The sequence below is a fragment of the Giraffa tippelskirchi genome, chromosome 10, assembly GCF_054371585.1.
Source record: "Giraffa tippelskirchi isolate mGirTip1 chromosome 10, T2T-mGirTip1v1.2.pri, whole genome shotgun sequence".
In the NCBI taxonomy this organism is placed as follows: Eukaryota; Metazoa; Chordata; class Mammalia; order Artiodactyla; family Giraffidae; genus Giraffa; species Giraffa tippelskirchi.
Genome location: NC_137284.1, coordinates 933746 through 959791, shown reverse-complemented (window position 1 = coordinate 959791; position 26046 = coordinate 933746). Strand labels below are relative to the sequence as shown.

The 26046-nt window shown below is 65.2% G+C and overlaps 1 protein-coding gene across 1 annotated transcript in view; it reads right to left on the bottom strand.

The window, feature by feature from the left end:
- Positions 1 to 1560: 1560 nt before the first annotated feature.
- The window catches only part of MUC5B (mucin 5B, oligomeric mucus/gel-forming), a 38000-nt gene continuing 13514 nt past the window's right edge, over positions 1561 to 26046 (bottom strand). The window contains 36 exon segments of the mRNA XM_081536577.1: positions 1561 to 1850; positions 1999 to 2101; positions 2173 to 2341; positions 2387 to 2430; positions 2988 to 3088; positions 3240 to 3285; positions 3508 to 3630; positions 3751 to 3837; positions 4385 to 4501; positions 4873 to 4910; positions 4991 to 5095; positions 5466 to 5646; positions 5928 to 5959; positions 6186 to 6286; positions 6514 to 6583; positions 6654 to 6835; positions 6931 to 7153; positions 7374 to 7560; positions 7917 to 8164; positions 8898 to 9069; positions 9334 to 9515; positions 9631 to 9727; positions 9902 to 10096; positions 10098 to 10187; positions 10190 to 10307; positions 10309 to 10444; positions 10447 to 10636; positions 10638 to 10768; positions 10771 to 13324; positions 13886 to 20780; positions 21072 to 23973; positions 24203 to 24400; positions 24475 to 24518; positions 24610 to 24757; positions 24944 to 25072; positions 25328 to 25484. Coding sequence (XP_081392703.1) covers positions 1726 to 1850; positions 1999 to 2101; positions 2173 to 2341; positions 2387 to 2430; positions 2988 to 3088; positions 3240 to 3285; positions 3508 to 3630; positions 3751 to 3837; positions 4385 to 4501; positions 4873 to 4910; positions 4991 to 5095; positions 5466 to 5646; positions 5928 to 5959; positions 6186 to 6286; positions 6514 to 6583; positions 6654 to 6835; positions 6931 to 7153; positions 7374 to 7560; positions 7917 to 8164; positions 8898 to 9069; positions 9334 to 9515; positions 9631 to 9727; positions 9902 to 10096; positions 10098 to 10187; positions 10190 to 10307; positions 10309 to 10444; positions 10447 to 10636; positions 10638 to 10768; positions 10771 to 13324; positions 13886 to 20780; positions 21072 to 23973; positions 24203 to 24400; positions 24475 to 24518; positions 24610 to 24757; positions 24944 to 25072; positions 25328 to 25484 — 16620 coding nt within the window. The 3' untranslated portion in view covers positions 1561 to 1725.

Genomic DNA, 26046 nt, shown 5'->3' with positions numbered 1-26046 from the left:
AGTCCTTTGGAGGAGCTGGGAGTCCAAAGTAAGGAGGCTTCTGGGGGCTGGGCCTCTGCGGTCTCTGGCTGGGCTGCAGAAAGTGGAGGGAAGCTTCCTTCTGCCGGATGGGAATGAGCAATGCCTTCCTGCGTGTTCCCATTTGGGGTGACCAGCAACACCCTGGGGGCGGGAGAGCTGAGCCTGCAGGCCTGTCCCAACTCCAGCTTGAGCTCAGCTTCCTTCACTCTAGCCAGGCAGGGAGCAAGCCCGCAGGGGACGTCAGCGTCCTCATCTCCAAGGTGAGCTCCGATTTCGGGAGCGCGAAAACAGTTCACACGCATGAGCCCCAGTCTCTGGACAGTGAAGACACTTCACACGCGTGAGCTCTGGTCTGCGATGAGCGAAGACAGTTCACACGCGTGAGCTACGGTCTGCGATGTTAAAAACACTTCACACGCATGAGCTCTGGTCTGTGTCACATGACACTCCTCAGGTACCTTGAAAACATGCTTAGTTCTGGAAGAGGTACATGGGTTTAAGGAAGCCGCTGTGCCTTGAGAAGGACTGAAGTATAGGGAATGCTGCTGTTTCACACATGAATTAAGAGACTAAGGCCAGGGCAGGAGCCAGTCACAGTCGCCCAGGAAATCAGACTGAGACGGGGGCGTGCACAGACCCCAGTGGTGGCCGGGGGGAGGGGCCGCCAGTCCCACCCGCAGTCCGTAACCTTGTCAGCCCTGCTGGACCGTTTCCAGCCCAGTGCCTGGGGGGCCTGCCCTGACTTGACCTTGGCAATCTGAGCAGGAGAGGCCACAAAGAGACCCCAGTCCCCACCCTCCCTGGGAGCTGAGGGCCGCAGCCCTTGGGGGGCAGCTGCACTCAGCGCGGAGGCGGGCCCTGTGATGTGGGAGGCCTGGAAGACCCTCCTCTCACCCACCAGCCTTGCTTGGCTGCAGCCAGGGCCGCCTTGCCCTCCACGAGGGCCGCCTTGCCCTCCACGAGGCAGCCTCCCCTGCCTGTCAGGGAGGTGCCCGTGCCACGCGGGTGTGGTCAGGCCGGGCCTGCCACCTGCCCCTCGCACCCAGCTCATCCGTCCTGCCCTGCCCGCTGCAGACCGCGTTCACCACTCAGGATGGAGCAGTGGAAAAGAAAGGCAGAGACCCCTGCCCTCGGTGGAGAGGAGACGTGAGGGTCAGAGACGGGGCAGGCTGGCCTGTGACAAGTGCCTGCAGGAGGTGCAGACAGCGCGGGGAGGGCTTCCTGCGTGGACACACTGCGACACCCCCCCCACCCCGCAAAGGCTCATCCAGTCTTTGCACCTGTGAACAACTTCCTTCTAAACCCTTTGTGTTTGAAATCATGGTGACAGTGTTTCTGAGCCCTCGGGCCACCCCGACTGGGCCTGATACTCCCACAGCCTGAGACTGACCCTGGGGACCTCCTTGCCGCCTGCTCCGCCCGCCCCTCCCGGGGGTTCCAGCAAGAGCCTGAGGGGCGGGGTTCAGAGACAGCACGGCCCGCGACGGTGGGGAGAGCCCAGGGACACAGTTGGCGGGAAGAGACACCAGGACCAGGAAGTGTATGTGATGCTCGGCATTTATTTGCAAGACGGGCTGGATGTGCAGAGGGTGCTGTGGGGGTCAACCCCTCCCTGGCCTGCCCCTTGGCCCTCATAGCCTCAGACCAGGGTCCAGCCTGCCTGACGCAGCTCCCTGGAGGCAGCCGGCCTCGCCTGGCCCGGCCTCAGTCTGTGGTTCGCTGCAGGAGGTAGCCAGTGGGGGTCTGTGCCCCGAGGGCTTTGAGGGGCACAGAGGCTGCGGTGGGAACCCGAGCACAGCGGGGGGTGTGCGGTTTTTCTCCACGGCGTCCTCCTAAAACACCGGCTGGAGTCGAGCCTGGGTGTGCCCCTGTTTCAGATGAGGGTCATCTGACCCTGATGGCCAGGGAGGTGGCCAAACAGGCGCGAGGGGCTCTGAGGGCAGACCCCGCTGGGCTCCTCCTCAAGCTGACCCCCACTGCAGGGCCCAGGTTCCACCGGGGCAGGTGCAAAGAGGGCGGGGGCAGTGGTACCCGTGGAAGGTGTGCATGGGCACCTGTGGTTTCCACAGTGGTGGGGTGCCTGTGGGGCGCAGAACGTCAGACAGTGGTGGACCCCAAGAGCGGGAAGGTGGGTGTGCTATCCTCGAGAGCCTGGGGCGAGGACGTGCAGGCCGGAACGCAGCTGCACTCATCCACGTGGGTGTAGCTGTGCTGGAAGGCCGTCCCGTCGGGGCACTGCATGGTCACCACCTCCTGGTGGCTCCTGGTCTCCTGGCAGCAGGTGCAGTGGCACTGCCTGGCCTGCGCCTCCATGGAGTACCTGCAGACGCACGGCCCTCAGGACCTCCCCGCCCACCCAGACCGCCCGGCTCCTGGTCTCTCGGGGGTCTGGAGACAGTGGCCGGTTCCCTGAGTGCACAGGGCTGCTCTGTACTGGCCTGGACAGTGCTCTGGGTCACTGAGAACCCCAGCCTTCTCCAGCCAGGCCCCTTTCTTTCCCAAACCAGCTCCTCAAACTTGCCGACGATGGCAGGCCCCTCCTCTGGGAACCTGCCCTGGGCCGCCCAGCCAGGTCTGGACCCTTCCTCCTGCCTCTCCTGCCTGGCCTCACAGCGGGCCGTGGCTTGGGTTTCTGGGGGGTGGACTCTGCCAGCAGCTCTGCCCTGACAGTCCTGCTCAGGGAAGGCGCTGACTCTGCCCGGCCCGAACGCGGGCAGACCTGGTGGTCGCCCTGGTGCTCTGACCCTCGTGGCCCTATCCAGCTGTCCCAGGCCTGGCTCCGGGGGTCGGGGAGGCTCAGGGTTGTGCAGCCCCGCTGGGCGACCCTTCCCTCTTCCCTGTCGCAAGGGCCCTCCGGCCTCAGGCCCAGCGCAGGGTGTCCCTCCAAGGACAGGCCACATGGGGCACCGGGTGGTGACCGCGTGTCTGGGGCAGGGGTGGAGGGCATGGGCGGCTCACCGGGACACTTCCGGGCAAGAGCCCTCGCAGAAAGAGACATTGACGGCGGCCTGGGTGACGCAGCCCCGGTGTCGCAGGACCGTCATGCTGGTGTGGACCTGGCAAGTGTCTGCGCAGAGGAAAGGCAGTGGCGGCAGGTCTCCGAGGACCCACATAACCTCCCGCTCAGGGTGGGGTTCTGGCGGGGGCGGGCAACTTCGGGAGGAGTCAGTGGGCGGAGCTGACGGCGCTGACAGGCAGGAAGGTGAGCCTCGACTTACCGGTTTGCACACAAGAGTAGCAGCAGCCGATTTTCTTGAGAATGCCCTGCGGGCAGAGGGAGCAGAGGTAGGGCTGGAGTGGGCGGGGCTCCCTAGAGGGTGGGCGGGGCTCCTGGGTGGGTGGGTGGGACTGGAGAGGGCGGGGCTCTTGTTGGGTGGACGGGGCCTCTGGTGATGGACTCTGGGAATGGGTGGGTGTGGGCTGTGATGTGGGCGGGGCTTCTTTGCCAGGAGGCCAGCCTGGCTAGCCTGAGTCCCAGACACACACCTTGCAGGTGGACACGTCGGGGCAGACCACAGGCGTTGGGATCAGCATAGGGGGTCCGTCCCTGGCCTGGCAGTGGTACTCCGTGCAGTTGTCCACGAGGCTGTTGACCCAGGTCTCGTTGAGCTGGAATGAAAGCGAGGGGGAGAATGGGTGGGGACCGGGCTGGGGATTACCTGGTGGGCGGAGAGGAGCTGGCCAGGAGGGTCTCTGCAGGGCAGAGGCTGAGACTGAGTGCTCCCTTACCTGAACCAGCTGGCCGTCCGGTGCGAGGCAGGAGGTCTGCACGCACTCCCCACAGCACTGCCCGGCCACCGTGGAGTACTGAAAGCCCTGGGCAGAGGGGTGGGCACGTCTCACACGCAGCCCCCTACTCTCCCGCCCACCCCAGGGGTGGGCACGTCCCATACACAGCCCCCCTGCACTCCCGCCCACCCTAGGGGTGGGCACGTCCCACACACAGCCCCCTGCTCTCCTGCCCACCCCGAGGGGTGGGCACGTCCCACACCCAGCCCCCTGCGCTCCCGCCCACCCCGAGGGGTGGGCACTGTCCCACATGCAGGCCCCCTGTGCTCCCGTCCACCCCAGGGCCCAGGGCTGGCCTCCTTGGCACCCCCTTTCCTCTGTGAGGCATGCCCCTGCCTAGCCCCAGGGTCCCCTCTTAGCCTCACCCCTGCTCCCAGCACCTTCTCCACTTCGGCCCTCCGGGAACTCAATCCCAGCAGCCTACAGGTCTGGCCCCCACCCAAGGCCCCATGCCCCACCCTCCTGCCTCACTCTCTCCTTTGGGAAGAAAAAGCCTCAGCGAAGACAGCTGGAGGCCCTCCCGGGGGCCCAGGGTCTGGTGAAGGGACACCCCAGGGGCCCAGCCCAGCCTCACCTGGAGGCAGGTGGTGTTGCAGGCCTCCTCCTCACACCACACAGTCGGGTCCTCGCTGTCCTTGGACAGACAGGTGCACGTGTGGCACGGAGTGACCCCTGGGAAGGTCGCACCGACCTGCAGTGGACAGGGTGAGGGGAGGTGACCCTGAGGGGGCACCAGGGCCAGGACACCTCCCTGTGCCCGTGAGACCCACAGAGCAGTCTCCTTCCTCTTCACATGGGATCACGGACGTGACCCTGGCTGAGCACAGACCAGGGCAGCGGGGACCCCGGGGCAGGTGGGAGGGGCAGGCAGTCCTGCCCCGAAGCTCTTGCTAGGAGAGCCCGAAGCTAAGCTCCCAGCGGCTCTCGACAGCAGCTGCCTCCGAAGGGCCCAGAGCCTCGACCCACCCGCTGTCACGGCTAGAGGGGCACTGGTGTCCTCAGAGGACGTGCAGAGCCCGGAGCCCACCCTCCACACCGACTGCCTGGCCGCAGAGCCCTTACCCCGTAGAACGTGCCGTTGAAGGTGCACAGCAGAGGCACTGGAAGGAGAGGTGGGGGTGAGCGCCTGCCGGGCGGACCCCAGCCCCAGCCCCACCGCCCCCCTGGCCCAGGGACTCACGGCAGCTGAAGGTGGGGCAGCAGCTGTCCTCCACCTGGGTACGGGCCAGCTTCTCTCCCAGCCCACATGCAGGTGGGCTCTGGGGGCACGTGCTCGTATTGCAGACTGCAGGAGAGTCGGGGGGCTGCCTGGGTGCCCCTGCCCCCCTCCTCCCGCTACTGTGGCTCCCAGGGTAACACCGCCCCACGCTGGACCAGACAGGTCCTTTCCACAGGAGTTGATGGCTCTCTGCGGCCCTTCTGGGCCACACTTTGCCACCTCCCCGGTCTTCCCCAAGACCCTGCCTGGTACCAAGGACACTAGAGGCCACCAGCTTCATTTTTAGGTGGAAAAGTGAAGGACCGAGAGCCCCCCAGCCCTCGGGGTCCAGCCTCAGCCCAGCCACAGGACCCCGAGGCACTCCTGCCCTGCCGGCCAGGTGGCCTGTGCCAAACACTGTCCTCACCCCACCCGCCCACTGGGGTGCAGGCCTCACCACACAGAGTCTCCATGCAGCACGGGTTGTCCTCCAGAGGCCTGCTCACAGCCACGAAGCCGGCCCGGCCGCATTCCCGCGGCTGGTCTAGGGCCGGGCACACCACGGGCGTGCACTGCACTGACACGGAGCCCTGGTCACACACGCAGTCCTGGCAGTTGCTGAGCCACCGCTCTCCAGGCTGCAACAGAGCAGGTCAGGGTCCCCCAGGGCTCCCGGGTGGCGCCCTGGCCTCTGGGGTCGCGTCCAGCAGCAGGTCGGGCCCCGGGCCTCAGCACGCCGGCTCGGCCCCGGCCCCCCGTCCCAGGAGCAGCCGTGAGGCTGACGCGGCTCACACCTGGGTGTGCCACACCCGCACCCGCCCTGCTGCCCGACCCCGGGCAGAGCCGGGACCCCAAGAGGGGGACGCCCCCCTCCTTCCGCTCAAGCGAGGAGTCAGGCCGCTGAGGGCAGAGCACTCACGAATTTGGGAAGCCCGTCCGGTCCCACACAGGCTGCGAGGCAAGAACGGGGAGAAGGAGGTCAGTGGGAGCGATGGCGTTGGGGCCCAGCCGGCCTGGCCACCCCCTCCCCCAACGGAGACCTCGTCTCCTTGCTTGGGGCAGAAGCCCCTGGAGAGCTTGAGGGGGTCACTTAGGAGGGGGCTCAGGAAGGCTCCAGGCCATGCTGTGCCGCTGGCAGGGCTGGGCGGGCTGGGCGGGCCGGGCGCGGGGTGCTTACGGCACTCGGGCACACAGATGTCCCTGTGGGAGTTGAAGAGGAGGTGGCCGTCGGGACAGAAGCAGCCCTCTGCCAGCCCAGTGCTCAGCAGGCTCTGGCTCCTGCAAGGCGATAAGGGCAGACTGAGGGTGAGGGCAGTGGGCACGGCGCAGGCCTGGGGTCAACCTCGGGTCTGGGGTCGGAGGTCGGGTGGGGGAAGGGCACCCCCGAGATCTGGGGCTGAGGTCCTGGAGCCTCGTGGGTCTCCTCCTGGCTCCCCATGAGGTCCTCCGGGCCGGCCTGGGAGGCCCGCTGTCCCCACCGCTCTCTCCCTGTCGGCGGGGCTCACCTGGAGTCGCAGGACTCCGGCTGCACAGGGCCACACGGCTTGTACACCTTGGCGGGCGGGCAGGTGAGGTCTGGGGGCACACAGACAGGTGTCAAGCGGGCCAAGGAGACCAGGGCCCCCGGCGGCCACGCCCGACTCACCGCATAGCCCGTGGGTGGCATTGCGCCAGTCGGGGCAGATGCCCCGGGAGCGGCAGAGCTCTGCGTAGGCCTCCAGGCTCTGGCAGAGCACCCCGCGGCCGCGGCCAGGCCAGCAGCTGTCACTGACACAGGCGTTGAAGTACGGGCCAGGCGGGATGAGGCTGTGGCACCCGGCGAAGACCCTGCAGACAGGGCCCATTAGGGGCTGGAGCGGAGGCCCTTCGGGGTGATGGCGCCGCCCCCCGCCACCGCCACCCGGCCCAGGCCAAGGACTCACGGGCTCAGCATCAGGTCGCAGAGGGGTTCCGGGGGGCACGACGGGTGGATGGCAGGCGTGCTGGTTCCTGTCATGCTGGTGGTTGGGGGCAGGCTGGTGGGCACCCCGCAGCCCTCCTCACTGCCGTCGGAGACCAGCCAGGACCGGGCCATGTCCCGGCAGCTGCGGGCTATGGTGCCATCCGGCTGGCGACACTCGTCCCTGCGGTTGTTGGTACAGGTGCCTGTGGAGGGCGGGTTCAAGTGGGGACGCGCACGGGACCATCCTCGCCTTCCCACTTCACCCCCAACCTCCCTAGCAACTGCTCAGCTATCAAACAGGGCTTCCCGCCCGGGGCAGGTGCGGGGGCCGGGTGTGCATCTGGGGCCCTCCAGGGGGGTGCGCCCGCAGCGGTGATGCCGGCCCCTCGCCGCCCCTGCAGACGTCCTGCAGTCCCCGCTCACCGCACTGGCCCTCGGTGTTGTGATTGAAGCGGCTGTACGAGAGCCGGGCCTGGAAGACCCGCCCGTTGAAGGTGATGCTGACGCTGATGGCGGGAATATCGACGCGCATCCCGGTGGCCCCGGTCAGGGTCACGGTCACGCCGTTCTTGCTGAAGCTCTGCCTCACCCGCGTTTGGTCCAACAGGATCTGGGGGCGTGACCGGGGGACCCGTGACGGGGGCCACGGGCCTGCCTTCGGGGCTGTCCTCCCAGGTGCTGGGCACCCTCCTTGGCACCCACACCCTGAAGAGCAGATGCCTGCCTCGGGCCGGGGTCAGAGTCGGTGTGTTTGGGTCCCGGGTGCTCTTGGCCTCGGGCACCCCCCATGCCCTTTCCCTGCTCTCTCTGGAGTCACCACGCTCAGGACCCCAAGCCCCGGTGTGCCCTCTGCCTTCCCTGAGGCCCCCGAGGCCCTCTTGGGGAGGGTGGGGGGAACGTGATCTCTGTGCACCAGGGCACCCCAACCACGGGACCAGCCAGCGCCGCTCTGCCGCCCGCACTCACCAGGCTTTCCTCCTGCGCGCCGGCGCCAGTGGTGGTGGTGAGGACGATGTCCATGGACTGGTAGTGGATGCTCAGGGCGCGGGGGCAGTGGGCGGCGGCCTCGCAGAAGCGGTTGTGCAGCAGGATGCGGAGGTTGCCGTGGCGCGGCTGGATCTCGCGCACAAGGACGTAGGTGCAGTTGTCCAGGAAGGAGTAGGAGGTGCCGTCGAAGGTCTCATAGTGGGTGCCCCCCCAGCCGCTGCAGACGCCTGCGGGCATGGACGGGCCTTACCCACTGCCACCCGAAGCTACCACCTTGGGGGTCGCTCAGCCCCGGGGGCCTCCATCTCTCCTTCAGGACACGAGTGGACCCGGTTGGATGGGGGTCCCAGAGCCTGTGGATGTGACCTCCTTTGGGGGAAGGAGGGTCTCTGCAGCTGTGATTAAGTGAGGGCTTGTCGGGGGAGGTCATCCTGGATGACCAGGGTAACACTCAATCCAGTGACAAGGTCCTTCTAAGAGACAGGGAAGAAGCTGCATGATGACTGGGTAGAGATGGGGCCACAGCCTATGTGCACCCAGGGCCCCGAGTCTGGAGGGCCAGGCAGGACACCCCAACTTTAAAGCTTTGGGGACAGCTCGGTCCCTGTGACTCCTCGATCTCAGACTTCTGGCCTCTAGGACCACGAGAATCAACTCCTGCTGTTTTAAGATGCCTGGCTGGGGGGGTCGTTCGTTTCAGCTGTAAGGACTGTAAGACCACCCACCTCCTCCCACGTGCTGTTCTGCCCTGAAAGCTGCTCAGGACCCGCAGGACGCGACCCCCTCGGGGCTCCTCACCTCCAGCCCTACTCTCCCTGCCCTCAGAGACCCCCCAGGTCCCTTCAAACCATCAAGCCTGATGGGGATGGGCCCAGCGGCCCCAGGCCTAGGGCGTGGGGGGCATGTGCCCGTCTCAAACACCGCCAACCCCCCCACCCAGAACCAAGGGCGGGCACTCACACTCGCACTCGTAATGGTAGACACAGGGATGGCTCTGGTTCTGCACCTTCACTGGCAGGTGCCCGTTCACGCAGGTGAGGCTCTTCATCGGCCGTGGTCCCAGCAGGATGATACGGTTGTCACCTTCACAACGGGCCACCGTGCAGTCGTCCAGGAACCAGGACTCATTCACCTGCGAGAGACAGCGCAGCACTCATGGGGTGGGCTGGCAGGACCCCTTCTCACTGCCCCCACCTCAGCCGCAGGAACCCCCCGCCTGGGGCAGGGCGGCTGCTGCCTCCTGGCTGGGCTCGGACCCTGTGTGCCTTCCTCCAGCCAGAGCGACCCGTGCAGTGGCCACTGAAAGCTGGGGGTTGTGCCATCAGCCTTGATGGGTGCCCGGAGCCCCGTGTGCATGGACAGGCCAGGCAGGTCATGGTGGAGGCGGGAGGCACACCTCTCGAGGAGGGATTGTGCGATCACAGCCGACAATTGTGGTGGTTGGGGGCACAGAGGCTGAGGTCCCTGGGGGTGAGGAGGTGGTGCAGGCGCCCTGGAAGCGGTCAAGGTCACAGCGCTGGTTGCAGATGGCTAAGAACGGGCAGCCTGCCCCATCTGTCTTGTTGTAGACAATGTCCCCTACAAGGTCACAGACAACAGGTCAGCCAGGGTGGGGCAAAAGGGTATGAGGACACAATCAAGGTAACCAAATACCAGGGGGGAGGTCTGCAGGAGGTGGTGCTCCTTCACATACCTGGTAGGAAGAACTTCCCAAAGGCGTGGCAAAGGCAGGATGTGGTGGAGGCAGGAGAGGTTGGGGAAACAACGGAGGGCATCAGGCTGCCAGAAGTCTCTGAGGACCACGAGGGGGTAGTGGGTGGAGACCCAGGAGTAGTCGATAAGGAGGAGGTGGGTGAGATACTGGACAAGCCTGGCTTGGTGGTCATGGGTGAGGACCCCGGGAAGGCAGAGGGACTAGAGAGGGAGACCCTATCGGTGGTCCCCATGGAGGAGGGTCCTGTCACCCTGGTGGGGGTGGAGGTCCTCTCCGTGGTCACCATGGAAGATGGTCCAGTAACACTGGTGGGGGTGGAGACCCTCTCTGTGGTAGCTGTGGAGGAGGGTTCTGTCACACTGCTGGGAGTGGAGAACCTCTCGGTGGTCCCCATGGAGAAGGGAGCTGTCACACTTGTGGGGGTGGAGACACTTTCTGAGGTCGCTGTGGAGGAGGGTCCTGTCACACTGGTGGGGGTGGAGGTCGCCTCCGTGGTCGCTGTGGAGGAGGGTCCTGTCACACTGGTCGGGGTGGAGACCCTCTCAGTGGTCGCTGTGGAGGAGGGTCCAGTCACACTGGTGGGGGTGGAGGTCCTCACGGTGGTCGCTGTGGAGGAGGGTCCAGTCACACTGGTGGGGGTGGAGGTCCCCTCCGTGATCACTGTGGAGGAGGGTCCAGTCACACTGGTGGGGGTGGAGGTCCTCACGGTGGTCGCTGTGGAGGAGGGTCCAGTCACACTGGTGGGGGTGGAGGTCCTCACGGTGGTCGCTGTGGAGGAGGGTCCTGTCACACTGGTGGGGGTGGAGGTCCTCATGGTGGTCGCTGTGGAGGAGGGTCCAGTCACACTGGTGGGGGTGGAGGTCACCTCCGTAGTTGCTGTGGAGGAGGATCCTGTCACAATGGTGGGGGTGGAGACCCTCTCAGTGGTCGCTGTGGAGGAGGGTCCAGTCACACTGGTGGGGGTGGAGGTCCCCTCCGTGGTCGCTGTGGAGGAGGGTCCAGTCACAATGGTGGGGGTGGAGACCCTCTTCGTGATCGCTGTGGAGGAGGGTCCTGTCACACTGGTGGGGGTGGAGGTCCTCACGGTGGTCGCTGTGGAGGAGGGTCCAGTCACACTGGTGGGGGTGGAGGTCACCTCCGTGGTTGCTGTGGAGGAGGATCCTGTCACAACGGTGGGAGTGGAGACCCTCTCGGTGGTCGCTGTGGAGGAGGGTCCAGTCACACTGGCGGGGGTGGAGGTCCCCTCCGTGATAGCTGTGGAGGAAGGTCCTGTCACGCTGGTGGGGGTGGAGGTCCTCACGGTGGTCGCTGTGGAGGAGGGTCCAGTCACACTGGTGGGGGTGGAGGTCCTCACGGTGGTCGCTGTGGAGGAGGGTCCTGTCACACTGGTGGGGGTGGAGGTCCTCACGGTGGTCGCTGTGGAGGAGGGTCCAGTCACACTGGTGGGGGTGGAGGTCCTCACGGTGGTCGCTGTGGAGGAGGATCCTGTCACAATGGTGGGGGTGGAGGTCCTCTCAGTGGTCGCTGTGGAGGAGGGTCCAGTCACACTGGTGGGGGTGGAGGTCCCCTCCGTGATCACTGTGGAGGAAGGTCCTGTCACACTGGTGGGGGTGGAGGTCCTCACGGTGGTCGCTGTGGAGGAGGGTCCAGTCACACTGGTGGGGGTGGAGGTCCTCACAGTGGTCGCTGTGGAGGAGGGTCCAGTCACACTGGTGGGGGTGGAGGTCCTCACGGTGGTCGCTGTGGAGGAGGGTCCTGTCACACTGGTGGGGGTGGAGGTCCTCATGGTGGTCGCTGTGGAGGAGGGTCCTGTCACACTGGTGGGGATGGAGGTCCCCTCCATGGTCGCTGTGGAGGAGGATCCTGTCACAATGGTGGGGGTGGAGACCCTCTCAGTGGTCGCTGTGGAGGAGGGTCCAGTCACACTGGTGGGGGTGGTGGTCCTCACAGTGGTCGCTGTGGAGGAGGGTCCAGTCACACTGGTGGGGGTGGAGGTCCTCACGGTGGTCGCTGTGGAGGAGGGTCCTGTCACACTGGTGGGGGTGGAGGTCCTCATGGTGGTCGCTGTGGAGGAGGGTCCTGTCACACTGGTGGGGATGGAGGTCCCCTCCATGGTCGCTGTGGAGGAGGATCCTGTCACAATGGTGGGGGTGGAGACCCTCTCAGTGGTCGCTGTGGAGGAGGGTCCAGTCACACTGGTGGGGGTGGAGGTCCCCTCCGTGGTCGCTGTGGAGGAGGGTCCAGTCACAATGGTGGGGGTGGAGACCCTCTTCGTGATCGCTGTGGAGGAGGGTCCTGTCACACTGGTGGGGGTGGAGGTCCTCACGGTGGTCGCTGTGGAGGAGGGTCCAGTCACACTGGTGGGGGTGGAGGTCACCTCCGTGGTTGCTGTGGAGGAGGATCCTGTCACAACGGTGGGAGTGGAGACCCTCTCGGTGGTCGCTGTGGAGGAGGGTCCAGTCACACTGGCGGGGGTGGAGGTCCCCTCCGTGATAGCTGTGGAGGAAGGTCCTGTCACGCTGGTGGGGGTGGAGGTCCTCACGGTGGTCGCTGTGGAGGAGGGTCCAGTCACACTGGTGGGGGTGGAGGTCCTCACGGTGGTCGCTGTGGAGGAGGGTCCTGTCACACTGGTGGGGGTGGAGGTCCTCACGGTGGTCGCTGTGGAGGAGGGTCCAGTCACACTGGTGGGGGTGGAGGTCCTCACGGTGGTCGCTGTGGAGGAGGATCCTGTCACAATGGTGGGGGTGGAGGTCCTCTCAGTGGTCGCTGTGGAGGAGGGTCCAGTCACACTGGTGGGGGTGGAGGTCCCCTCCGTGATCACTGTGGAGGAAGGTCCTGTCACACTGGTGGGGGTGGAGGTCCTCACGGTGGTCGCTGTGGAGGAGGGTCCAGTCACACTGGTGGGGGTGGAGGTCCTCACAGTGGTCGCTGTGGAGGAGGGTCCAGTCACACTGGTGGGGGTGGAGGTCCTCACGGTGGTCGCTGTGGAGGAGGGTCCTGTCACACTGGTGGGGGTGGAGGTCCTCATGGTGGTCGCTGTGGAGGAGGGTCCTGTCACACTGGTGGGGATGGAGGTCCCCTCCATGGTCGCTGTGGAGGAGGATCCTGTCACAATGGTGGGGGTGGAGACCCTCTCAGTGGTCGCTGTGGAGGAGGGTCCAGTCACACTGGTGGGGGTGGTGGTCCTCACAGTGGTCGCTGTGGAGGAGGGTCCAGTCACACTGGTGGGGGTGGAGGTCCTCACGGTGGTCGCTGTGGAGGAGGGTCCTGTCACACTGGTGGGGGTGGAGGTCCTCATGGTGGTCGCTGTGGAGGAGGGTCCTGTCACACTGGTGGGGATGGAGGTCCCCTCCGTGGTCGCTGTGGAGGAGGATCCTGTCACAATGGTGGGGGTGGAGACCCTCTCAGTGGTTGCTGTGGAGGAGGATCCAGTCACACTGGTGGGGGTGGAGGTCCTCACGGTGGTCGCTGTGGAGGAGGGTCCAGTCACACTGGTGGGGGTGGAGGTCGCCTCCGTGGTTGCTGTGGAGGAGGGTCCAGTCACACTGGTGGGGGTGGAGGTCGCCTCTGTGGTCGCTGTGGAGGAGGGTCCAGTCACACTGGTGGGGATGGAGGTCCCCTCTGTGGTCCCTGTGGAGGAGGGTCCTGTCGCACTGGTGGGGGTGGAGGTCTCCTCTGTGGTCTCTGTGGAGGAGGATCCTGTGACAATGGTGGGGGTGGAGGTGGTGATGACCGTGCTGGGGCAGTAGCTCTTGTCACAGCAGAGCAAGCTGATCTGGTAGTTCAAGCACATCTGACCACCCTGGTCCTGGTTCCGGCACACCAGGCCCACCTCTCGCTGGCAGTGTACCACCTGGCCCAGGTCCTGCAGGGGTATGTCGGGAAGCTCCTCAGCCCGACACTTCAGATCCAGAGGCTGCTCACAGATAGACCCACCGGCTGCCCGGATGTTAGCATAGGTCTCAAAGTCCCCCCCATAAGGCCCTGGCATTGGGTAGCTCTGGTCCATCCAGTCTGTCCAGGCACACCGACGCTCACAGGCTGTGGACTCAGTCCCTGCAGACGTGGGGACCAAGGTGGTCCCAGAGGTATGTGTCTTTTGGGAAGACAAAGTGGCCACAGAGGTGGTGGTGGTGGGGGGGCCCAGGGTAGTGCCCAGTGAGGAGGTGTTGGGCTCAGGCTCCGGAGGGAATAGAGAGGTTCTGGCGCCTGCCCCTGTGCTGGAGGTCCTCACGGTGGTCGCTGTGGAGGAGGGTCCTGTCACACTGGTGGGGGTGGAGGTCCCCTCCGTGATCACTGTGGAGGAGGATCCTGTCACAATGGTGGGAGTGGAGACCCTCTCAGTGGTCGCTGTGGAGGAGGGTCCTGTCACACTGGTGGGGGTGGTGGTCCTCACAGTGGTCGCTGTGGAGGAGGGTCCTGTCACACTGGTGGGGGTGGAGGTCCTCACGGTGGTCGCTGTGGAGGAGGGTCTAGTCACACTGGTGGGGGTGGAGGTCCTCACGGTGGTCGCTGTGGAGGAGGGTCCTGTCACACTGGTGGGGGTGGAGCTCACCTCCGTGGTCACTGTGGAGGAGGATCCTGTCACAATGGTGGGGGTGGAGGTCCCCTCTGTGGTCACTGTGGAGGAGGATCCTGTCACAATGGTGGGGGTGGAGATCCTCTCAGTGGTCGCTGTGGAGGAGGGTCCAGTCACACTGGTGGGGGTGGAGGTCCTCATGGTGGTCGCTGTGGAGGAGGGTCCAGTCACACTGGTGGGGGTGGAGACCCTCTCGGTGGTCCCTGTGGAGGAAGGTCCAGTCACACTGGTGGGGGTGGAGGTCCTCATGGTGGTCGCTGTGGAGGAGGGTCCAGTCACACTGGTGGGGGTGGAGACCCTCTCGGTGGTCCCTGTGGAGGAAGGTCCAGTCACACTGGTGGGGGTGGAGGTCCTCATGGTGGTCGCTGTGGAGGAGGGTCCTGTCACACTGGTGGGGGTGGAGGTCCCCTCCGTGGTCGCTGTGGATGAGGATCCTGTCACAATGCTGGGGGCGGAGACACTTTCTGAGGTTGCTGTGGAGGAGGATCCTGTCACACTGGTGGTGGTGGAGACCCTCTTCGTGATCGCTGTGGAGGAGGGTCCTGTCACACTGGTGGGGGTGGAGGTCCTCATGGTGGTCGCTGTGGAGGAGGGTCCAGTCACACTGGTGGGGGTGGAGGTCCCCTCTGTGGTCGCTGTGGAGGAGGGTCCAGTCACACTGGTGGGGGTGGAGGTCCCCTCTGTGGTCGCTGTGGAGGAGGGTCCAGTCACACTGGTGGGGATGGAGGTCCCCTCTGTGGTCCCTGTGGAGGAGAGTCCTGTCGCACTGGTGGGGGTGGAGACCCTCTTCGTGGTCGCTGTGGAGGAGCGTCCTGTGACAATGGTGGGGGTGGAGGTGGTGATGACCGTGCTGGGGCAGTAGCTCTTGTCACAGCAGAGCAAGCTGATCTGGTAGTTCAAGCACATCTGGCCACCCTGGTCCTGGTTCCGGCACACCAGGCCCACCTCTCGCTGGCAGTGTACCACCTGGCCCAGGTCCTGCAGGGGTATGTCGGGAAGCTCCTCAGCCCGACACTTCAGATCCAGAGGCTGCTCGCAGATAGACCCACCGGCTGCCCGGATGTTAGCATAGGTCTCAAAGTCCCCCCCATAAGGCCCTGGCATTGGGTAGCTCTGGTCCATCCAGTCTGTCCAGGCACACCGACGCTCACAGGCTGTGGACTCAGTCCCTGCAGACGTGGGGACCAAGGTGGTCCCAGAGGTATGTGTCTTTTGGGAAGACAAAGTGGCCACAGAGGTGGTGGTGGTGGGGGGGCCCAGGGTAGTGCCCAGTGAGGAGGTGTTGGGCTCAGGCTCTGGAGGGAATAGAGAGGTTCTGGCGCCTGCCCCTGTGCTGGAGGTAGCCTGGCCTGTGCTGAGTGTGGTGACTGGGAGTCTGGTCGTGGTCTCAGAGGGCCTGGTGGGGAGCTCTGTGACTTGTGTAGTGCCCTTGGAGGTTGTGGGTTGCAGGAAGTGGGTGTAGGTGGTGGCCCTAGTGGTGGGCATCACTGGTCTGGGGGACAGGTTGGTCACAGAGGTGGACTCAAGAATGTGGGAAGTCACCAGAGTGACTATGGAGGGGGCATCAGTCAAAGTTGGCTTGAGGGTCGTGGGCAAGACCATGGAGGAAGAGAGTTGGTGCCGGGTCGTCGTGGAGGCCGAGGTCCATGGCCCCATTGCTGTAGAGCGGCTAGTGGGTGGGAGAGTGGACCTGAGGCCTGGGGTGGCTGTGGTGAGGCAGTGTCGGACATCATCACAGCAGTAAACACGGATGTTATAGTTGAAGCACATGGTGAATGGCCCGCTCTGGTCCTCATTCCTACACACCAACCCTGTCTCCAGGCTGCAGCTGAGCACCTGCCCGATCTGGTCGATGCTGACCTCGGGGTAGCTCTCTGCCCGGCATTCAATCTTCTCTGGCTCCTGGCACATTTTGCCACCCGCAGCCCGGATATTGTCGTAGGTCTCTATGTCTCCACCCATGACCCCTGAGGTGGGGAAGTCCACATCAAACCACTCTGTCCACTCACACTTGGGCTGACAGCTGGTCGTGCCCTGGCTGGTGGTGGCCCCAGTGGTGGCCGTAGGGGGGGCTGAGGTGCTGGTCTTGGGGTGCAGGGTGGGCAGCGTGCTGGTGGGAGGGGCGCGTGTTGTGCTCAGGGATGGTTCTGTTGGCGGCTGAGCTGTGGAGGTTTGGGTCGTTGCCAACACCGAGGTGAGCCCTTGTGAGGTTTCTGGAGTCGAGAGGACCGACGTGGCTGTCCTCGGGGCGGGGGACCCTGTGGATCCTGGAGGAGACGTGAGGCTCCCCGTGGGAGATGTCAGGAGTGTGCCTGTGTGGCCCAGACTCGAGGTCACTCGGGTCGTGAGTCCCGTGGAAAGGGCAGGCACTGGGGTGGCACTGCTGGCAGGGGAACCGGTAACCACTGTGCTCCCCGTGTGTGTTCTGGTCTGTGTGGTTGTTGGCACAGCAGTGGTGGTGGTGCTGGAGGCAGTGGAGGCAGTGGGGGCTGTGCCAGTGGAGGTGGTGGCAGTGGGCACTGTAGCAGTGATGGCAGTGGAGGTGGCAGGTGTAGAGATGGTGGCAGGGGCAGTGGAGGTGGCAGCTGTAGAGAGCGTGGCAGGGACAGTGGAGGTGGTAGCTGTAGAGATGGTGGCAGTGGAGGTGATGGCAGTGGCTGTGGCAGCAGTGGCTGTGGAGGGGGTGGCCGTGGGCACTGTAGCAGTGGTGGCAGTGGTAGCTGTGGAGGGGGTTGCCGTAGGCACTGTAGCAGTGGTGGCGGTCGCAGTGGTGGCACTGGTGGCCATGGAGGAGGTGGCTGTGGGCACTGTAGCTGTGGTGGCAGTGGCTGTGGAGGAGGTGGCCGTGGGCACTGTAGCAGTGGTGGCGGTCGCAGTGGTGGCACTGGTGGCCATGGAGGAGGTGGCCGTGGGCACCGTAGCCGTGGTGGCAGTGGCAGCCGTGGCTGTAGAGGGGGTGGCCGTGGCCGTGGGGGGTGCGGTGGACGTGGACACCCTGCAGTGGCTGTAGCTACAGCACAGGACACGCATTCTGTAGTTGTAGCACATCTTGAACAGGCCCAGTTGCTCGTCGTTCCTGCAGACCAGGCCGAAGCGGACGTCGCAGTGCACTTGCTGGCCCAGCTCCTCTGGTTTCTGGCCGGGGTAGTTCTCAGCCTCACACTCTATCTTCCAGGGCTGCTCGCACACAGCTCCTCCCGCACCCCTGATCTTCTCATAGGTCTCGAAGTCCCCCCCGGCCTCCTCGTACTTGGGGTAGTCCACGTCAAACCACTCTGTCCACTGGCACTTGGGCGGACAGCTGGTCGTGCCCTGGCTGGTGGTGGCCCCAGTGGTGGCCGTAGGGGGGGCTGGGGTGCTGGTCTTGGGGTGCAGGGTGGGCAGCGTGCTGGTGGGAGGGGCGCGTGTTGTGCTCAGGGATGGTTCTGTTGCCGGCCGAGCTGTGGAAGTTTGGGTCGTTGCCAACACCGAGGTGGGCCCTTGTGAGGTTTCTGGAGTCGAGAGGACCGACGTGGCTGTCCTCGGGGCGGGGGACCCTGTGGATCCTGGAGGAGGCGTGAGGCTCCCCGTGGCAGATGTCAGGAGTGTGCCAGTGTGGCCCGGACTCGAGGTCACTCGGGTCGTGAGTCCCGTGGAAAGGGCAGGCACTGGGGTGGCACTGCTGGCAGGGGACCCGGTAACCACTGTGCTCCCCGTGTGTGTTCTGGTCTGTGTGGTTGTTGGCACAGCAGTGGTGGTGGTGCTGGAGGCAGTGGAGGCAGTGGGGGCTGTGCCAGTGGAGGTGGTGGCAGTGGGCACTGTAGCAGTGATGGCAGTGGAGGTGGCAGGTGTAGAGATGGTGGTAGGGGCAGTGGAGGTGGCAACTGTAGAGATGGTGGCAGGGGCAGTGGAGGTGGCAGCTGTAGAGAGTGTGGCAAGGACAGTGGAGGTGGCAGCTGTAGAGATGGTGGCGGTGGAGGTGATGGCAGTGGCTGTGGCAACAGTGGCTGTGGAGGGGGTGGCCGTGGGCACTGTAGGAATGGTGGCAGTCACAGTGGTGGCAGTGGTGGCTGCAGAGAGGGTGCCAGTGGGCACTGTAGCAGTGGTGGTTGTGGAGGGGGTGGCAGTGGGCACTGTAGCAGTGGTGGCAGTCGCAGTGGTGGCACTGGTGGCCGTGGAGGGGGTGGCTGTGGGCACTGTAGGAGTGGTGGCATTGGTGGCCATGGAGGGCGTGGCCGTGGGCACTGTAGCAGTGGTGGCAGTGGTGGCTGTGGAGGTGATGGTCGTGGCTGTGGCAGCAGTGGCTGTGGAGGGGGTGGCCGTGGGCACTGTAGCAGTGGTGGCAGTGGCAGTGGTGGCAGTGGTAGCTGTGGAGGGGGTTGCCGTGGGCACTGTAGCACTGGTGGTGGTCGCAGTGGTGGCACTGGTGGCCATGGAGGGCATGGTCGTGGGCACTGTAGCAGTGGTGGCAGTGGTAGCTGTGGAGAGGGTTGCCGTGGGCACTGTAGCAGTGGTGGCGGTCGCAGTGGTGGCACTGGTGGCCATGGAGGGCATGGTCGTGGGCACTGTAGCAGTGGTGGCAGTGGTAGCTGTGGAGGGGGTTGCTGTGGGCACTGTAGCAGTGGTGGCGGTCGCAGTGGTGGCACTGGTGGCCATGGAGGAGGTGGCCGTGGGCACTGTAGCCGTGGTGGCAGTGGCGGCCGTGGCTGTGGAGGGGGTGGCCGTGGCCGTGGGGGGTGCGGTGGACGTGGACACCCTGCAGTGGCTGTAGCTACAGCACAGGACACGCATTCTGTAGTTGTAGCACATCTTGAACAGGCCCAGTTGCTCGTCGTTCCTGCAGACCAGGCCGAAGCGGACGTCGCAGTGCACTTGCTGGCCCAGCTCCTCTGGTTTCTGGCCGGGGTAGTTCTCAGCCTCACACTCTATCTTCCGGGGCTGCTCGCACACAGCTCCTCCCGCACCCCTGATCTTCTCATAGGTCTCGAAGTCCCCCCCGGCCTCCTCGTACTTGGGGTAGTCCACGTCAAACCACTCTGTCCACTGGCACTTGGGCGGACAGCTGGTCGTGCCCTGGCTGGTGGTGGCCCCAGTGGTGGCCGTAGGGGGGGCTGGGGTGCTGGTCTTGGGGTGCAGGGTGGGCAGCGTGCTGGTGGGAGGGGCGCGTGTTGTGCTCAGGGATGGTTCTGTTGCCGGCCGAGCTGTGGAAGTTTGGGTCGTTGCCAACACCGAGGTGAGCCCTTGTGAGGTTTCTGGAGTCGAGAGGACCGACGTGGCTGTCCTCGGGGCGGGGGACCCTGTGGATCCTGGAGGAGGCGTGAGGCTCCCCGTGGCAGATGTCAGGAGTGTGCTTGTGTGGCCCGGACTTGAGGTCACGCGGGTCGTGAGTCCCGTGGAAACGGCAGGCACTGGGATGGCACTGCTGGCAGGGGACCCGGTAACCACTGTGCTCCCCGTGTGTGTTCTGGTCTGTGTGGTTGTTGGCACAGCAGTGGTGGTGGTGCTGGAGGCAGTGGGGACTGTGCCAGTGGAGATGGTGGCAGTGGGCACTGTAGCAGTGATGGCAGTGGAGGTGGCAGGTGTAGAGATGGTGGTAGGGGCAGTGGAGGTGGCAGCTGTAGAGAACGTGGCAGGGACAGTGGAGGTGGCAGCTGTAGAGATGGTGGCAGTGGAGGTGATGGCAGTGGCTGTGGCAGCAGTGGCTGTGGAGGGGGTGGCCGTGGGCACTGTAGCACTGGTGGCAGTGGCAGCGGTGGCAGTGGTGGCTGTGGAGGTGATGGCCTTTGGCACTGTAGGAGTGGTGGCTGTGGAGATGATCACTGTGGGCACTGTAGCAGTGGTGACCGTGGAGGGGGTGGCCGTGGGCATTGTAGCAGTGGTGGCGGTCGCAGTGGTGGCACTGGTGGCTGTGGAGGGGGTGGCTGTGGGCACTGTAGCTGTGGTGGCAGTGGCGGCAGTGGCTGTGGAGGGGGTGGCTGTGGGCACTGTAGCAGTGGTGGCAGTGGAGGGGGTGGCTGTGGGCACTGTAGCAGTGGTGGCAGTGGCAGTGGTGGCACTGGTGGCCATGGAGGGCGTGGCCGTGGGCACTGTAGCTGTGGTGGCAGTAGTGGCATTGGTGGCCTTGGAGGGGGTTGCCGTGGGCACTGTAGGAGTGGTGGCATTGGTGGCCATGGAGGGCATGGCCGTGGGCACTGTAGTAGTGGTGGCAGTGGTGGCTGTGGAGGTGATGGTCGTGGGCACTGTAGCAGTGGTGGCAGTGGAGGTGGCAGGTGTAGAGATGGTGGCAGGGGCAGTGGAGGTGGCAGCTGTAGAGGTGATGGCAGTGGCTGTGGCAGCAGTGGCTGTGGAGGGGGTGGCCGTGGGCACTGTAGCAGTGGTGGCGGTCGCAGTGGTGGCACTGGTGGCCATGGAGGGCATGGTCGTGGGCACTGTAGCAGTGGTGGCAGTGGTAGCTGTGGAGGAGGTGGCCGTGGGCACTGTAGCAGTGGTGGCGGTCGCAGTGGTGGCACTGGTGGCCATGGAGGAGGTGGCCGTGGGCACTGTAGCAGTGGTGGCGGTCGCAGTGGTGGCACTGGTGGCCATGGAGGAGGTGGCCGTGGGCACTGTAGCAGTGGTGGCGGTCGCAGTGGTGGCACTGGTGGCCATGGAAGAGGTGGCCGTGGGCACTGTAGCAGTGGTGGCGGTCGCAGTGGTGGCACTGGTGGCCATGGAGGAGGTGGCCGTGGGCACTGTAGCAGTGGTGGTGGTCGCAGTGGTGGCACTGGTGGCCGTGGAGGAGGTGGCCGTGGGCACCGTAGCCGTGGTGGCAGTGGCGGCCGTGGCTGTGGAGGGGGTGGCCGTGGCCGTGGGGGGTGCGGTGGACGTGGACACCCTGCAGTGGCTGTAGCTACAGCACAGGACACGCATTCTGTAGTTGTAGCACATCTTGAACAGGCCCAGTTGCTCGTCGTTCCTGCAGACCAGGCCGAAGCGGACGTCGCAGTGCACTTGCTGGCCCAGCTCCTCTGGTTTCTGGCCAGGGTAGTTCTCAGCCTCACACTCTATCTTCCGGGGCTGCTCGCACACAGCCCCTCCCACACCCCTGATCTTCTCATAGGTCTCGAAGTCCCCCCCGGCCTCCTCGTACTTGGGGTAGTCCACGTCGAACCACTCTGTCCACTGGCACTCGGGCTGACAGCTGGTCGTGCCCTGGCTGGTGGTGGCCCCAGTGGTGGCCGTAGAGGGGGCTGGGGTGCTGGTCTTGGGATGCTGGGTGGGCAGCGTGCTGGTGGGAGGGGCGCGTGTTGTGCTCAGGGATGGTTCTGTTGGCGGCCGAGCTGTGGAGGTTTGGGTCGTTGCCAACACCGAGGTGAGCCCTTGTGAGGTTTCTGGAGTCGAGAGGACCGACGTGGCTGTCCTCGGGGCGGGGGACCGTGTGGATCCTGGAGGAGACGTGAGGCTCCCCGTGGGAGATGTCAGGAGTGTGCCTGTGTGGCCCGGACTCGAGGTCACTCGGGTCGTGAGTCCCGTGGAAAGGGCAGGCACTGGGGTGGCACTGCTGGCAGGGGACCCAGTAACCACTGTGCTCCCCGTGTGTGTTCTGGTCTGTGTGGTTGTTGGCACAGCAGTGGTGGTGGTGCTGGAGGCAGTGGAGGCAGTGGGGGCTGTGCCAGTGGAGGTGGTGGCAGTGGGCACTGTAGCAGTGATGGCAGTGGAGGTGGCAGCTGTAGAGAGCGTGGCAGGGGCAGTGGAGGTGGCAGCTGTAGAGATGGTGGCAGTGGAGGTGATGGCAGTGGCTGTGGCAGCAGTGGCCGTGGAGGGGGTGGCCGTGGACACTGTAGCAGTGGTGGCGGTCGCAGTGGTGGCACTGGTGGCCGTGGAGGGGGTGGCTGTGGGCACTGTAGGAGTGGTGGCAGTGGTGGCTGTGGAGGTGATGGTCGTGGGCACTGTAGCAGTGGTGGTAGTGGCAGTGGTGGCAGTGGTAGCTGTGGAGAGGGTGGCCGTGGGCACTGTAGCAGTGGTGGCAGTGGCAGTGGTGGCACTGGTGGCCATGGAGGAGGTGGCCGTGGGCACTGTAGCCATGGTGGCAGTGGCGGCCGTGGCTGTGGAGGGGGTGGCCGTGGGCACTGTAGCAGTGGTGGCTGTGGTGGCTGTGGAGGTGATGGTCGTGGGCACTGTAGCAGTGGTGGCAGTGGTAGCTGTGGAGGGGGTTGCCGTGGGCACTGTAGCAGTGGTGGCACTGGTAGCTGTGGAGGGCATGGTCGTGGGCACTGTAGCCGTGGTGGCGGTCGCAGTGGTGGCACTGGTGGCCATGGAGGAGGTGGCCATGGGCACCGTAGCCGTGGTGGCAGTGGCGGCCGTGGCTGTGGAGGGGGTGGCCGTGGCCGTGGGGGGTGCGGTGGACGTGGACACCCTGCAGTGGCTGTAGCTACAGCACAGGACACGCATTCTGTAGTTGTAGCACATCTTGAACAGGCCCAGTTGCTCGTCGTTCCTGCAGACCAGGCCAAAGCGGACGTCGCAGTGCACTTGCTGGCCCAGCTCCTCTGGTTTCTGGCCAGGGTAGTTCTCAGCCTCACACTCTATCTTCCGGGGCTGCTCGCACACAGCCCCTCCCGCACCCCTGATCTTCTCATAGGTCTCGAAGTCCCCCCCGGCCTCCTCGTACTTGGGGTAGTCCATGTCGAACCACTCTGTCCACTGGCACTCGGGCTGACAGCTGGTCGTGCCCTGGCTGGTGGTGGCCCCAGTGGTGGCCGTAGGGGGGGCTGGGGTGCTGGTCTTGGGATGCAGGGTGGGCAGCGTGCTGGTGGGAGGGACGCGTGTTGTGCTCAGGGATGGTTCTGTTGGCGGCCGAGCTGTGGAGGTTTGGGTCGTTGCCAACACCGAGGTGAGCCCTTGTGAGGTTTCTGGAGTCGAGAGGACCGACGTGGCTGTCCTCGGGGCGGGGGACCATGTGGATCCTGGAGGAGACGTGAGGCTCCCCGTGGCAGATGTCAGGAGTGTGCCGGTGTGGCCCGGACTCGAGGTCACTCGGGTCGTGAGTCCCGTGGAAAGGGCAGGCACTGGGGTGGCACTGCTGGCAGGGGACCCAGTAACCACTGTGCTCCCCGTGTGTGTTCTGGTCTGTGTGGTTGTTGGCACAGCAGTGGTGGTGGTGCTGGAGGCAGTGGAGGCAGTGGGGACTGTGCCAGTTGAGATGGTGGCAGTGGGCACTGTAGCAGTGATGGCAGTGGAGGTGGCAGGTGTAGAGATGGTGGTAGGGGCAGTGGAGGTGGCAACTGTAGAGATGGTGGCAGGGGCAGTGGAGGTTGCAGCTGTAGAGAGGGTGGCAGTGGAGGTGATGGCAGTGGCAGTGGCAGTAGTGACTGTGGAGGGGGTGGCTGTGGGCACTGTACCAGTGGTCGTGGTCTGGGTGGAGGTGGCTGGGGGCCGGGCGGTTAGAGGCTGGCTGGTGCCACAGGGCACGTAGTCACAGCAGAGGACCCTCAGCTTGTAGTTGTGACAGAGTGGGGGGCTCTGCTCGCTGTTGAAGCAAGTCAACCCCTTGCCCCGGCTACACTCCACCTTCTGGCCCAGCTTTTCCAGGGGCGTGTCTGGGAAGAGCTGTGCCTGGCACTCCACCTCTGCGGGCGCCAGGCAGATCTGGTAGCCCCTCTGCCTCAGGTTCTCGAATGTTTCAAAGTCTCCCCCGCTCATGCCCGGCTCTGGATGGCCTCCGTCATACCAGTCGGACCAGTGGCAGACCTTCCACACACACACCGTGGAGGGTGTGGGCACCGAGCCTGCGGGCAGAGGGCAGGGGTCCCCATCAGCCCCCTCCGCATCCTGCCAGCCACGCCCAGAGGAGGGGTGACTCATGTCCCCTTGCCCCAGGGTTGGCTCCGGACCATCCTTTGCACCCAGGACACCTGTACCAGCTGCTTCCTGGGCCCCCCCTCAGCACCCAGACCACTGTCAGGGTCAAGGGCCCCGGTGGTAAGGCAGGAGCAGCGGGGTGCCCGCCAGGCTTACCCGTGGTGGAGGGCGGAGCTGCGGTGCTGGTGAAAGTGAAGGGAGTCGTGGACGGGGTTCCGGGGCACTCCACGGAGCTGCGGACGATGATCCCCTTGTCTCCGCAGACAGCGGTCAGGCAGGCACCCAGCCCATCGGTCGTGTTGTAGATGACGGCCCCATAGGCGTAGGTCCTGCCCTCGTAGATGCATGTGCAGGCTGAAGACGGACAAGTACAGGGCTCAGTCTGAGCCCCCAGCTCCCAGGCCCCAAACCGACTGGGCCGCCCTTACCCTCGGGGCTGTGTGTGCACTGGAGGCCACCGGAGGTGCAGTCGCTGGGGGAGGGAGAGAGAAGAGCTCAGAGCCAGCAGGGCACACGCCTCGGTGTGCCCTCCCAGGCCCCGCCCCGCACCCACACCGGCTCACCAGCTCAGACAGTTCTCCGTGGTGGGAACCCTCATGCCAACATCATAGTAGTTCCCATCTTCATCGTAGCAGCCGCTGCACTGGGCCACGCACTTCATCTGGTCCTCGTTGAAGAACGGCTTGCTGGACGGGCACTTCGGGTAGCAGCCTGGGGCGGGCGCAGGGCGGGAAGAAGACTCACGTCTCAGGCTGGGCGGTGCGCGCTATCGCTGCACCGCTGTCTCTGCCTCCCCGTCCCAGGGGCGGACATGGGGCGCCAGGAGCCCCTCGCCCCCTCGCTGCGCGCTGTCCTGGGGTGACGAGGTGTGGTCTCCCCATAGAAGCCTGTCCTCACCTTCCAGGCCCGGCAGGTCCATCAGGCAAAGCCCACTGGGGTTCCGGCAGGTCTTCAGACAGGGGGCCCCGCAGGGCTGGTAATGCCACTCGCACTCCCCTTGTGGGTTGTAGTAGTCGCAGAACAGAGCTGAGTGAGGGGGAGAGAGGCTGTGGGTGCCTGCCGGGCTCACTCCTCCCGGAACGGAGGGGCCTCAGGCTGCACCCCCTGAGTTCCAGTCTTATTTCTTAGCGCTGCACTCAGAACTGTCCCCCAGTGAGACTTCCCATTTGAGGGCGATGCGTGTGTCTGGTTTTCACACACAAGGGCATGCACACGTGCCCGCCAGGCCCCCGAGCGGCTGCAGCTGCACCTCTTCCCACCACCAGGGACAGCCCAACTCACGGCAGACATCCGGGGTCCGCCAGGACACGCACACGCCCGCTTCGTGGCAGGCCTGGGCGTAGGCGGCCACGGCCGTGCAGAAGCACTCGCAGTCGCCCCCCGAGTCACAGGCGCAGGCGTCGCTCACGCAGGCCTCATAGTACCTGGTGGAGTCGACCTGGGGCGGGGCGGGGGCTGCTCAGCGAGAAGCACTGACCTCCAGCCCCTGGAAGGCGGGCTCCCTGTGTGCAAGCCCCCACCTGCCGTCAGGGCACCCGCCTCGTGTCTCTTGTCGCCTCTCTGACCTCACCCCACCACCCTTCCCTTGCCTCTGCTCGGCACCTCGCTTAGCTGCAGGCCAGCCCTCCCCGTGACCCTGCTGTGACCTGTCCTGTGTCCTCGGGGTCTGGCGGTGCCCCCCACCCCATCCTCCCTTCCAGGCAGCAGAGTCCGGGGAGCCCAAGTCTTGCATTTGCCGCCATGGGCAGTGCCATCTGAGTCAGAGATCACTGTGTCAGTTCACAAAGGACTTTCTGATCAAATGGGCAGGGCACCGGATGGGGGTGGAGGTGGGGGGCTGCGATCCAGGAGGTCCTCAGAGCCTCACACAGGCTGGCTGGCCTCAGGGAAGACCAGTCCCACCAGCCACCTGCTCATCGCCATACACAGCCCGGGTCCCGAGATCCGCGTCAGTGACTGCGCCCTGTGGTCCCTAAGCAGCAGGAAGGGCCACAGGGAAG